Below are 14,762 nucleotides of genomic sequence, written 5' to 3' on the forward strand. Positions count from 1 at the left end.
GATATAAATATATATATATGTAAATATATATATATATAACACTTTCAAAATCCTTTTTTTTTTCCTTTATAGTAAAGCACCCTAAGTTTAATGTTGAGACTCTGCAGTAAGCTTGGAAAATCTGAACCACCTTTTATCCTTTAGCTGCCTTACCGTAAAGGCAGCTAAAGCCGCAGGCTCACCAAAGAAGCAAATTATCATGCCGTCCTTCTGGGTTTTTCCAGAAGGATGAGATGATAATTTGCTTCTTTGGTGAGCCTGCGGCTTAGGTCCATTTAAGTTCACAAATATGATAAAAAAAAAATGCTTTGGAAACTTTATATAGTGATTGTTTTGGTATTGCCTAATGTAGATACCAAAGTGATTGCCATTTATTATGTTAGAAATCCTGAGAAATGATGGATAATCCTTTACTGTAATCATGAAATAATCAATAATATATGAGGAGAAAAAAGAACAGAAAGTTAACCAGTGCCCCTTTTTTGTCTCCCATGTGCTCTTTCACACAGGTACAACTTGGCCAAGTAGAAATCAAATGCCCTATCACAGAATGTTTTGAATTCCTGGAAGAAAGAACAATTGTCTTTAACTTAACACATGAAGATTCCATCAAATATAAGTATTTCCTGGAACTTGGCCGTATTGATTCCAGCACCAAGCCATGTCCTCAGTGCAAGCACTTTACAACCTTCAAGAAAAAAGGACATATCCCTACCCCTTCCAGATCAGAAAGCAAATACAAAGTAAGCATGTTCACCAGAGTTGTGGGTTAGATGTCACATGATGCCAAATTAGGCCAACTTGTGGTGGGCATTAAGTGGGCTTCCTTCCCTTACCCAAGTCTAAGGTGAGTATGTATTGGCTGTGATTCTGAAAATAAGTGGTTTGGGGAGGCTGATGATAAGAAAGCACTCTTGGGGGTTTCCTTAAAGTTTTTCTTTGACTTCAACCATGTTCAAAATTCATTTAGTAGCCAAACGGAATGACTAATCTTTTAAAGTAACTGTCACTGCTATTACTAAATATTAAGGACATATTAATCCGTTTTTTTAAGTGTAAGTTTGATTTTTTCAGCGGACCTAACATGATTCTCCTCTGGCTCCATCTAATAAGTGAATATAGTAAAAAATATATATAGTAAAAAATAATAAGTGAATATAGTAAAAAATAATAAGTGAATATAATAAAAAATGCTATTCATTCAGGTACAAAATGCCAGTATGAGCTAGACTGTAAGCTAAGTTTGGGAGATGCAGTGGCAAATATGACATAGTCCCTGCGCCAAAAATGTCTAATGAAGGTGAGACAGATGTATGCTCTAAAATGATGGTTCAATATGATTAGTCAAAAGAAGAAAACAAAAACAAGAACCCCAGTACACTTGCGCTTTGAGAACACTGATGGAGAAGAGGCTAGGACGCGAGGAGAGACTTGAAGAAGACGCAGTTCTCCAGGCAGATAACCAGATAAACATTGGAGAACACGTTGAAGCAAGGAATGAAGGAATGAGTAAGAGCACAGGCCCCGAGGCTGAGGCGGCCACACTGGAAACAAATGCTTGGTGGGGCTGGTGGGGAGGCAGCCAGCAAGAGGCAGCTGGGCAGGTACTTAAAAGCAGATCCTGTTGAGTCTTACACTGAGACCAGAAGTTTGGATTTAATTCTGTAGGCATTACAGAAAGATCATTCTGGCAGCATTAATAGAGGATGTCACGGGAGGGCCAGACTGAAGGCTGGGCGGCAAAGGCAGCCGTTGTGGGAACTAATTCCTGATTCACAGCGCCCGCTGTCCTCACCATTACCTGGGGGTCTTTTAGACAACCACTGCCCCGGGCCCACCCCCCCAACAACACTCTGGCACATTTTTGAGCCTCACTGGGTGTTGCTAGAGTGTAGCAGAACTGGGAACCTTTGCAGTAAATGAAGCAGGAAAATGAGGTCTGTGGCCCTAGAATTTCATCCTTGTCATTACAGTAGAATGGCAAGGTGAGGTGATTTCAAAGGCTGTGTGAAGTCCTCTCCGCTTAAGGTAAGTCTTAGCCCGCGTTCTGGTCTTGGAAGCAGTGGTGGTATGGTATGCATTCTGTAGATTTGAGGGACAGTGGTTCAGCAAGTACTTCCCTCTGTGGGTTGCAAGGATGAGCTCCAGCAGGTTAGTCAAAACCTCTTAATGAGTAACTGGGCTTTGAAATGGCTTGGCTCTCATAGTCAGTTCTTTTATTTACTATCTTTGTGAAGCCTAGGCTCATAACTAGCAGGAAACACTCCCCCTTTTTTTTTCTTCTCTAAAAAGTACCTTTTTGAGGTTGCAAAACTGTGTAACTCAAATAATACACTCACAGTGATTTTGAATACTGACTTAATAACAAAAGCATACTTTTATTTATTTGACTCTGTATGTTTTTAAAAGTTATTTTTTTAAAAGATTTTAGTTATTTAGTTATTTGACAGAGAGAGAGAGACAGTGAGAGAGGGAACACAAGCATGGGGAATGGGCGAGGGAGAAGCTCGCTTCGCGTGCAGAACAGGGAGCCCAATGCCGGGCTCAGTCCCAGGATCCTGAGGTCATGACCTGAGCCGAAGGCAGACGCTTAACAACTGAAGCACCCAGGTACCCCGGTTAAGTTTTTTTTATTCCAATTTTATGTTGTTGATGTGATCAGAAATTGCTAGTTTTAGAAGGACTTCTTATCTCATAACAGTGTATTTTATTTTTTTCTAAATATACATATACATATATATATACACATATACATATATATACACACACATAATATATATTATATATATACATATATACACATATAATATATATTATGTATATATACACATATATATAATATTATATATATGTATAATATATATTTTACATATTATATATATTATACATATATATGTAATATGTATATACATATATATTATATGTGTACATAATATATGTAATATGCATCATATTACACATTATATATGTAATATATACATTATATGTATGTAATATATACATTATATATGTAATATGTACATTATATATGTAACATATGTATATTGCATATATTATATATACATATAATATATATATTAGTGTAATTTATTTGTTTATAAAATATATGTTGATACAATTAATATATATTTATAAAATATATGTATATAAACTCAGATTATACTATTTTGGAATTTTGGTAATTAAAACATGTATGTATAGAGTCAAAGTGAAAATCATTCAAAAATATACTGTTCTTATGAAATGGGTGAAAGGTGTAGTGTAAGGTGCAATTATAGCTGTAGTAAAATTTTATAAATCCCATTTCACCCCCAGATCACTAAGTCCTTTGGTGATGAGCATTATTTATCAGAATGCACATGTATTGAGAAGGAAATATATGAAAATTGAAAAATATAAGATCCAATATTTTTATAATTTTGAATGAACCAAGGGAAGTGATAGCATTTTCCATCATTAAACTGTAAACTCTTATGTTAACATTAACTACCTGATTTGCATGTCCATACCTGTCTGGATATTATGAGTAAGGAGAGCTTGGACAAGGATGCTTTGGCAAACCAACTGTTTCTTTCATGGCTCTAGCATAGCACCCTACATTGACACTATTATCCTTCTTCTTTGTGGTAAATGAACGGCTATTTTTTAGGTTTGCTCTGTTTTAAAAAATTCTGTTTTCCCAATAACAGACCCCACTTCCAAATGGTATAGTCCATTGTAACTTTAAGAGTTTTGAATTCAAATACCTGAGTGTAATGAACTGAGTCATAACACAACAGAAACAAAAAGAAAGATTACTATGAATGTCTTCCATGTCTGAGCAATTTGAAATCTCTGTATAATATTGTTTACAGCCTAAATGGGTTTCGTACCTATTGGTGAACCCCTTATAATAGTTATTTCAATATTACTCTTTTTGTGTCATTGAATTATAATGTTGTGATCCAAGATGTCACTTCTTGAACATTTATTATGATTTCTGTCAATTGAGAAGCACTTAAATAGAAGGTTAAAATTGCTTGGAAATATCACAGCTATTTTATAACAGGAAATACCTTTTGATACATCTGACATGAAATTTGAAATCTAAAATATCATATGAGGTATTTCATTTAAATAGGTTTGTAAATACCACCTTTTTTTTTTGTACTTTGCAATTGAAAAGGGGGTAAACAGAATATATCAACAAGCAGAAAGAAGAACTTCTAGGTGCCAATAGTGCTTCCGAGCCCTCACTCAACATCTCCCTTCTAACAAAATTTTGCATACACAGAGCTTTTCATTATGTTCTGAACTCCATTAAACTACTACTGTATCAAATAGGACAAGTATATTCTTGAATGGAGAGATTACATTGAGACAACCTTGCCTTTGTGCAAATTCAGTCTTTCTCATTAATAATATTTGTCTTCTTATTCCTACAACTCCTGTCATGAGGCAAAATATTTTACCATTCCATTTCACCGTTAATTTCAAGTCCAATAAAAAAATCTAATGTCTCACCGAAACAGTTCCTAGAATGTATTAGTGCAACTGCATATCAATACAGTGAACACATTAGCGATGGGAAACTGAAAATGCTGAAGTTGTGGCTTTAATGGTGCTCATGTGATGCCTGGTGACAGACACATCCCCAGCACCAGAAGTTTTTCTCCAAGGCTACTATCATCTGGGATTTTATGGTGTTATTGTGTGGTTATTTGCTTAAAGTCTCTCCCACTCATTTCTTGGAGGCCAGGTCCAGGCTTGCTGACTGCTGAAAAGCTGTGTCAAGCCCTGTGTCTGATAGATTGCACTCTGAAATTATATTTGTTGGAGGAAATAATAAATGGGCCAATGCATATATAATAATGTGTACCGTAGTAAATGTGGGTAGAAAATGCTGAGATCACTGGGAGAAGAAAGGGCAGGAGAGATTAGAAAGACTTCAATAAGAGTAAACTGAGCTTTGAAATGTTTAATTTGCCAAGCTGGAAAAGGTGGGTCAGAGTACTGGCTTCCAAATGTGTTTAAACTCAGTCTGCCACATATGAGCTCTGCCCCTGTGAGTAGATTTTTCATATGTTTTACTGGGGTTAGTAATAGTACCTGTCAGCAGGGCAGATGAAGGATTAAACAGGGTCACACATGTAAAGTGCTTAGCATCATGTCTGCATGCATCCTAAGTGCTCAACATTTGCTAGAAATTATCATGTTTGCTCTCATTATTAGGCAGCGGCCACAGAATAAGCAACCCTGAGTTATTGGGATGGAGATAGAGGAGCCAAGAACAAGAAGGTGGAATGAAAGTTCGGGTCACTGATGGATGGTGGGAACAAAGGAGGGATGATATCGACCATGTCTTGAAGAAGAAGAACAGGCTTGGGGAGTGAAAAACAAATTTGGTTTGAAATGTATTGATGATGTTAAGTTTGAAGACCCTTGGGGCTTCAAAGAGATCTCTAAGAAGTGTGGATCTTATGAGAAGGGATCTGATGACAAGCATTAATATTTGAGGAGCTTGAGGCAGAGGGAGGTGACTTTGACAGAAATGGATAAAGCATATTCTGAGAGGTAGAGAAAGTGATCGTTTTTCATGAAAAAGAGTTGAGAATTACAAATGATTAAATATAGTCATTTTATGCCTTAAGAGTTGTACTGAGGTAAGGGCAGTTCTCAGTTTCTTCCCTATTTCCCAGCATAGACTAAGAAAATGTCCCCCTCTTTATATTGATTTGGACTAGGTTGAAGGGAATGCATAAACCAACACAGGGAATGTGTTAGAGGTCATTTTCTTTATGGTTTCCTTGAGGCAAAACTAATATAAACCCCACTCTTCTTCCCACAAATAATAAACAGAACCTTGAAGATTCACAGAATGGTGCTTTAATTCATTGTAAAGTGAAAGAAAAGGAAAACAGTAAAATGTCCTGGGGAAACTCCCTCTATATTCTTACCTTATATAGTTAGCTGTCTTTTTATCCCTCTCTTTTAATTATTAAAACCTCTGGGAAGAAAACACATTTTATAAAACTGCAAATACATTATTTCCTTGTGTGGTAAAAGAACTTTTCTAAGGTCTTTATAATCAAATCAATGGGTTTGCTGTTCCTAACTAATGTACTTTAAAATGTGCATAAGTGGAAGGCTGGAATTGTGATAATACTCAATTTACCCTCTTCCTGTGTCTGTTATTCAGCCCTCTCTGACCTGTCCTGTACTCCAGAAAGTTGCCCCTTTGAATGGCTTTTCCAGATTCCCTTACATCTCGATTCCTATTTGGGTTCAGCCAACTATTGCCATTGGCAGGAGACAAAAGGGTGGAAAGAGAGAATAGTAGATAACGTTGCTTCCTCACTCCCTTCCTAATTCAGTACAAAGCTCTGGCCGTAGCTGTGTCCTTCTAGGACTGTACCTCCTGCTAGGTGGTCCCTCCCCCATATTTCTAATTCTCACTGAGCTGCAGAAACCTCTCTCCTCCTTTGTCTCTTTGGCTCTAAGAGTGACAGTGGCTTCCTACTATGTCTGCCAGTCCTTTATTCAGATCCCAGTTGCACATCTTCAGTTGTGCCTCCAGTAAATAATTTTTATTTATATCAATACATCAATCAATATACTTGAGCTTTCTTTTAGTAAAGATAATTTGAGAATTTTTTCCCATGTGTAAAAATGTTTAAGAGTTTCCTGTAAAAAGCATGCTGCTTTGCTCTTTGGTTTTTCCCCAACACCATTGCTTTAAGTTGACAATGTTTATAAATTGAGAATCAGACTGTGCATGAGCCCTGCAAGTTCGGTTTATCCTGTGACACATACCAACTTCTCTTGGCATTAATGCATCATTGATGTTAGGAGCTATAGAAAACAAGTGTAGTTTCTTCAATGATTGTTGCTAGAATGGATTTGGGAGGAAGGTAAAGATGGAGTTGTCTAGCCTGATTTAAAGAAGCCAGCTTAGGGGCGCCTAGGTGCCTCAGTGAGTTAAAGCGTCTGCCTTCATCTCAGATCATGATTCTAAGGTCCTGGGATTGAGCCCCAAATTGGGCTCTCTACTCAGTGGGGAGCCTGTTTCCCCCTTTCTCCCTCTGCCTGCCTCTCTGCCTACTTGTGATCTCTCTTTGTGTGTGTGTGTCAAATAAATAAATAAAATCTTAAAAAAAAAAAAAGAAAGAAAGAAGCCAGCTTAAACAAAGGGTGTGTTATATATGCTAACTTTGAAAAAAAAAGTGCAATATCCAGCTATGATGCAGATCCACTAAATTTTATTAGGATGCATTTTTCTCTCTAATTTTTACTATTGAGGTGCTTTGCTAAAGTTTTTCTTTGTTTCCTTTATTGATGTATAAATTAGCCATAATATTTTATGGAGTCTTTACTTGAACTTCTAACAACGAAAACCAAAGACTAGAATTCATTTATTATTCTAACCTACATTTGATGTTCAAAAAAACCCTACAATAATTATAATAATCAAGGCCCATAGCTACCATAAATTGACCTACAATGGGACTGAAAACTGTTTTTTGTTTTTTTTTTTTTCTTCACTACATCATCCTTTGGGTCTTCAGCACAAGAGACAAGTTGAAGAATCATTTCTCACTGAGGACATGCTAAGGAGTGGGTAAAAGTAAGCCACGTCTGGTGCTCATTATGAAATGGTCTGGAAGATGTTAGGGCTATGCATTTCTCACCTACCACACTCTGTACTCCTACTTTGCCATACTTACCTTCTCAGATCTTTATGGGAACCTAATGCAACCATTTACGTGTGAATAAATCCTCTCTACAAAATACCTACAAGTGGTCATTCAGACACTGATTAAACACTTCCATTTTTTAAATTAATTTTTAAATTTTTTATAAACATATAATGTATTTTTATCCCCAGGGGTACAGATCTGTGAATCGCCAGGTTTACACATTTCACAGCACTCACCATAGCACATACCCTCCCCAATGTCCATAATCCCACCACCCTCTCCCGATCCCCCTCCCACCAGCAACCTTCAGTCTGTTTTTTTGAGATTGGGTCTTTTATGGTTTGTCTCCCTCCTGATCCCATCTTCTTTCATTTTTTCTTTTTTTTTTCCTACCCCTCAAACCCCCTTGTTGCATCTCCAATTCCTCATATCAGGGAGATCATACGATAGTTGTCTTTCTCTGATTGACTTATTTCACTAAGCACAAAACCCTCTAGTTCCATCCACATTGTCGCAAATGGCAAGATTTCATTTCTTTTGATGGCTGCATAGTATTCTGTTGTATATATATACCACCTCTTCTTTATCCATTCATCTGTTGATGGACATCTAGGTTCTTTCCATAGTTTGGCTATTGTGGACATTACTGCTATAAACATTCGGGTGCACGTGCCCCTTTGGAACACCACGTTTGTATCTTCAGGGTATATACCCAGTAGTGCAATCACTAGGTCATAGGGTAACTCTATTTTCAGTTTTTTGAGGAACCTCCACACTGTTTTCCAGAGTGGTTGCACCAGCTTGCATTCCCACCAACAGTGTAGGAGGATTCCCCTTTCTCTGCATCCTTGCCAGCATCTGTCATTTCCTGACTTGTTAATTTTAGCCATTCTGACTGGTGTGAGGTGGTATCTCACTGTGGTTTTGATTTGTATTTCCCTGATGTCGAGTGATGTGGAGCCTTTTTTCATGTGTCTGTTGGCCATCTGGATGTCTTCTTTGCAGAAATGTCTGTTCATGTCCTCTGCCCATTTCTTGATTGGGTTATTTGTTCTTTGGGTGTTGAGTTTGTTAAGCTCTTTATAGATTTTGGATACTAGCCCTTTATCTGATATGTCATTTGCAAATATCTTCTCCCATTCTGTCAGTTGTCTTTTGATTTTGTTAACTGTTTCCTTTGCTGTGCAAAAGCTTTTGATCTTGATGAAATCCCAATAGTTCATTTTTGCCCTTGCTTCCCTTGCCTTTGGAGATGTTCCTAGGAAGAATTTGCTGCACTGAGGTCAAAGAGGTTGCTGCTTGTGTTCTCCTCAAGGATTTTGATGGTTTCCTTTGTCACATTGAGGTCATTCATCCATTTTGAGTCTATTTTCATGTGTGGTGTAAGGAAATGATCCAATTTCATTTTTTCTGCATGTGGCTGTCCAATTTTCCCAGCACCATTTGTTGAAGAGGCTGTCTTTTTTCCATTGGACATTCCTTACTGCTTTGTCAAAGATTAGTTGACCATAGAGTTGAGGGTCTGTTTCTGGTAAACAATTCCATTTTTAAGAAACTTCCTACTTAGAGAATCATTCCTTTCTATTCAAGAACTCATTGTTACCTTCCAGCTGAGATCTGTCTCTTGCTTTCACCTGTTGGTCACAGACCATCCTCCCATTTCCTCAGATACACTATATAATTAGATGGCCCTCCAGTACTCTAGGTAGGTTATCTCTGTGAGATGTTAGCCTTACTGTGTTGTTTTCAGAATAGATGTCTTGTTGAGAATGGGGTGATGCCATCTGCTCTGGCTAGTGAATTTGTACTACACAATCAGGCAGAATCTTCCAGTATTATTTATATTCATCTATGAAGAGGTAGGTCCTCAAACAAGAAATAAATTCAGGCAGATACTTCTCTGGACCTTGCTTTCTAGGTTTACACGAAGAGTCTATAAATGTTTAAAGGTGTTTCCAGGCAGCAGAAGCAAAATAGATTGGTATGAAGTAACGATTCTCAAATTAGGGAGAGAGACTTTTTTCAAAGAATAAAACCCTCGGAAGAGTATGCCTCTCAGTTGAAAATGAAAGCCAGTACTAAAGTGACTGTATTATGCAATAGTGTGTCACATATGTAAAAGGATCCTGGAAATCAATATGAGGGATGTCAGTAAAGCTGTTTGTATGAATAACCACTACAACTCTGTATAGTTTATCTTGTCATGTGTTAACAGTTTTTTGAGTTTTTTTGTTTGTTTGTTTGTTTGTTGTCCTCATTTGATCTCTCACCTTTAGGAAAGTTTCCCTTTCATTTTTCGGCTTCGTTTCAGCTATGCTCCGAAAAATTAAGGCAAGGGTCACTGGACCACTTTTGGACTGTGTTCAGGGAACAGTGCCTTACGCAGCTTGCACGTTACTAGCACTATACGGTATTCAGGGAGATATCCCCAAGTAAGATGGGACTAAGGGAATAATATTAGAGACTAAGAATGGAGGCAAGAAGCCAAGCCCATGTTTTGCCTTGTGGAGAACCTCCCTCCACTGCCACTCTTGCTTTAGGATTTGATCTGATAAGGGAGCAGATTGTGCTTCCTTGAAGGTATATGAGGCCATGCATCAAACACTACTTTTCTTCTCTCTATGATACCCTGTACTTCTTCCCAATCTTCTCGTCTTCAAGAAAGACATCTTAAGTTATTATAAAACTTTTCATAACCACGAGATTTCCCTCTTACATCTATATTGATCAGTTTCCTTAGGACACAGCCTAGTCTGACAGCCATAAGTTTAATGTTTCATTTAAGAAGTTCCTGGACCACAGTGTATTTTGAGAGACACATCAACGGTGTAGGAACATAAATATAAGACTAATTGAACCCTGTTTATTGGACACTTCAGCAAGGCTCAGGACTGACGCAGCCAAAGTGGCATCTCTTTTTGGGCCTCATGAGAACCCTTGCTCTCTCCCTAGTGCTCTAGGTGCTTTCAGGCCTCTGTGGAAGCTTAGGCTGGGCCTCAGCCGGAAATGTTACTCTAGCATTGGCCCCAGTGACATTCCATTCAGCCTTCAAGGCCACCTTCTCTCTGAACATTAGCCTCCCAATCTTCCCTGAAGCACCTTTCCCATGATTCCCACTTGTCCAAGCTTCTCTTTTAGCAGTAATTACATGGTTTGATAGCTCTCTGTGTTTGTACCTGTCCATCTTCAATAAATTCCTTGAGGATAAGTGTTTTCATTCTTTTGTATGTACCTAAAACAGTACACTCAGTACCTGCTACTTGAAGGTGCTCAATAAATATTAGTTGAATGGGCAAATGAATCGCTGGGTAGGCTTCATTATTGCGTATCTGTCTTACCTTGTAGTTCTAATAAAGCAAATTTTTCTTGGAAGACTGAGTTAGTGCATATTTGCAATGACTATTTCAAACATAGATATTGTCTAATATTTTAAGTTTGATAAGTAATGATTTCATGATTTGTTTAAAATAATTATGTATATAGGAGTATATATAATTAGGTTATAAAGACATTTCTGGGGTCCTTTTTGGTTTGGAACTCCATATTTTGTGGGTTATTTTTTTATTTGGCATGAGCTGTCAAGAGAAAATACCATTTGCTTAAGACAAGTCAGTGCATTTAAATTATCTTGTGAGTGTCATAGTAGCTCAGATTTTTAGAAAAACTGAAGAAATTCAGAAGTTTAAAATTTAATATAAAGGTTTTTTTTTTCTTTAAATCTTTCATGGATTCTGGAACAAGTTAATCAAGATTCTTAACTCTGATAACTTTATTCTTGAAACTCTTGCAGTCCTGTCTGTTGTAGAAGAGTTTGATCACAATCTTGATGTTCAGTAAAATGTCACATGGATAAAACATTTAGTAAGCATGATCTGGTAATCTAAGAAAAGATGATACCATCTTAGTTACTGATCATAAGTTAGATATGTTGGTTTTCTTTAATTCATTTAACATTAGCTAATACATAGTATTTGCTGTGTGCCAAACAATTCATTTTACAAATAACTTTGAGGGCCTGCCATGAGCCAGAAGTTCTGTTACTTATCTCAGGAAGTAGGGGATACTTGAGACAGCTTTTGTAACCTCAGTGAGCTAGTAGCTTGTTAGAGAGATTAGACATCTACATGTTGAATGTGAGCTCTCTAAGAAAGATACTGAATCTCCAAGCAAGTAGCATTTGATCTGGATAAGATTTCAATAGACAGATTGTGTTAATTGGACTTTCTCCAATTACAAAAGGCAGAGATATGCTTTGTCTCAAGCTATCTCAGTTCATGAGATTTGCTGTAAGTCTCCACAGGAAGAAGGAAGGGCAAGAGAGAGCCTCAGCAGCCACCAAGGCAGACCTTGCAGAGAATTGGACACTGTCTCTAGCAGCATGAGAGCCCCTCTGTTGTGTCACTAGATGTGAATGTCTATTGTTCCCATCTCTTGTGATCTGCACTGTGGTCACTTAGCTTTTCTTAACTTTGTCTCCACAACAAAGGTAAAGTGTATGTGTATTCCCATTTTACTCCTCAAGAGAAAAAAATCTGTCTTCCCAGCCACCTCACAGGCTGCTTGCCAGCCCAAGAATTCATGCTTCTGCTTAGGGACTCATTGCTGGTGGAATCAGTTGTGACCAGGGAGACAGAGTCAGAGCAGACCTTCTCAAATTTGAGCGTGCATCTGAATCACCAGGAGACCTAGTGAAAATTCAGACTCTGACTCAGTAGGTATGGGCTGTGACATGATTTTTTGTTCCCAGTGAACTCCCAGGTGATGCCAATGTTGCTGGTCCCCGGACCACACTTTGAGTAACAAGGCTGGAAATATAGTGACCTCTTTGTGAATGTAATTACTCAGAAGGCAGGCAGTCTGTGTGGGAGGTCTGTGGTTGAGAGATGGTGTTTCGTGTGGAGAAATAAGTATTAAAAAAGGAGTGAAAGGAGATGCAGCATTGATGTCAATAGGTGCTTTTTAAATAAGGCCAATTTTGAATATGGTTAAGGCCACAATAGAATAAGGCATCTTCAGACCAGAAATCTAGAATTTAGACCATTCAGAACAGCAGAGTTGTTGGAGCTGCCTATTAGTCTTTTTATTATCTTATTCCAGAGCAAAGCAATAGTTTAATGTTTTCAGTGAGAGACAATAAGCAGTTGGGTCTGAATTTAAATTACTCCTCTTCACTTGAGAGCTTGCTGCAAAACTTTTTTCAGTTTGCCACAGAGTCCATGTTGTTGGTGAAGATTGACAGTAGGATCTACTGTGGGATTTAGCTATTTATTGCACAAAGTTGGAAACAAGAGTCACTGGTGAAGACACCCACGTATCAGATTCCTTATCATTCTGGTACATTAGGACAATCACACATTTCTAACTCTATTCATTAAGGATCCATAGGGGTGACTGTCCAGCACTTGGTCACAAAAATCCTTGAACCATTGTGATGTCCAATATCCACAGAGTTAATCCCAGTGTCAAATTGTTGTTTCATCCACTTTTCTATTTATTTCAGAAATACTAAGAACCAAAGAGATTTTTTTTTATTTGACAGTGCTAGAGGTCAGTGACAGAATTACTAATAATGTTGAATAGAAGAGAACGTAGTTGAATATTCAAGCCCTTATGAGAATAGCAGATGCGTGAGGAAAAGCAAGTCTTTCTGACTTCTTCCCCATTTCATTCATTACATCCGAAGATGACATTCACGGAGGACCCATGTGGCATTTACATCTATTCATCATTGTTCAAGGACATGGAGGAATGATCATTTTATATCATTTTAGTAGCTGGAGTTTACCCACTTCAATTCATTATTCTTTAAAATGACTTATTTTAACTTTGATGATCAGAGAAGACAAAAATGTTGATTTTTAAAGCACTAAATAGCAACATGCCTTTTTTTTTTTGTAACCCAAGAGTCTCCTAATTTATGTAAGTAAAATTTTGAAAAGGATTTTCGAAATTCACTGTATGTTGGTAGTCATATAGAATTCTGACTTACTGAATAGCTTAACCACATGAACTTTGACTGCTAACATTTTGGTTTTCAATTACCAAAGAAAGAATACTGTTTAGTATGAGGGAGTGTTTGCCAAAGTGAAAAGAATGCTGGCTTTGGAGCCAGACAAACTTGTGTTTAAATTTCTTCTTAACACAAGCTTGCTAAATTACTTTGGGTGAGTTATTTATTCCCTGTGAGTGTTATTTTTCTTATCTGTAAACTTGTGATTTTACCTACTTTGTAACATTATTTTGTGGGTAAAAATAAATACTGCATGTTATGCAGCAGTATAAACATTACACGTGACAGAATTTCAACAAATAAATAGACATGATGTTTAAAATTTTATGACAAAATACTATTTTGTTTTGATATAAATTAAAAGCAAAAGTACTTCTGTTACTTCATATTTAAATAGGAAGAACATTACCTATTCTAGACATTAGTGAAAACTACACTGCTTTGAGTTATAAACATAAGAGCTGTGATTATAATTGCTCTGTGGTTAATCTGCATATTGGAAACTCTGTGTCAAAAAAGAGGTTTTCTGAAAAAGTAAGTAGTGATACTGTCAACAGTTTAACAAAAGAAATTCTAACTAATCTTCAGAGTGTACTTGTAAATTCATTCACACTGCATGAAATAATATACGGGAGCGCAGAGAAGAGTAGTTACCAGTGTTGTTCTTAGTGAAACATTTTATTCCTTCACTTTAATCAAACAAGGCTGAGAAAATCAAATTATGCCCATATGTTCTTAGATAGTGAAAACCAGAAATACTGTATGATATCGGGATACTTCCCTGCCATTCAAAATAAAGGAAGTCCGATAAAATGTCTTCGATGTCAAGTGGAAGACAAATATTTTCAATGAACATAAAAACACACTCTCGTATAATGAAAATACAAAGACATCTTTTTGATGGTTTCCTAGGCACAGGCCACAGGATTCCCATACAGATATATGTCTAATAGGAGTCCTTTGTATTGATTTTATAATTAACTATAAATTAACTTTATAATTAACTTCTATTAACTTAGATTAATAGCCAATGAGGCATATCCTTTATTTGAAAGGGTACTTGCTAGCAAATGCTG

General features: G+C 37.0%; 1 protein-coding gene across 1 annotated transcript in view; it reads left to right on the top strand.

Annotated features, from left to right (window-relative positions):
- The window catches only part of RNF217 (ring finger protein 217), a 140,937-nt gene that overhangs the window by 91,663 nt on the left and 34,512 nt on the right, over window positions 1–14,762 (top strand). The window contains exon 2 of the mRNA XM_059400653.1: window positions 510–743. Within this exon, the coding sequence (XP_059256636.1) occupies window positions 510–743 (234 nt within the window). The remainder of the gene's footprint in view (window positions 1–509; window positions 744–14,762) is intronic.

This window comes from Mustela nigripes, chromosome 5, assembly GCF_022355385.1.
Source record: "Mustela nigripes isolate SB6536 chromosome 5, MUSNIG.SB6536, whole genome shotgun sequence".
Lineage (NCBI taxonomy): Eukaryota > Metazoa > Chordata > Mammalia > Carnivora > Mustelidae > Mustela > Mustela nigripes.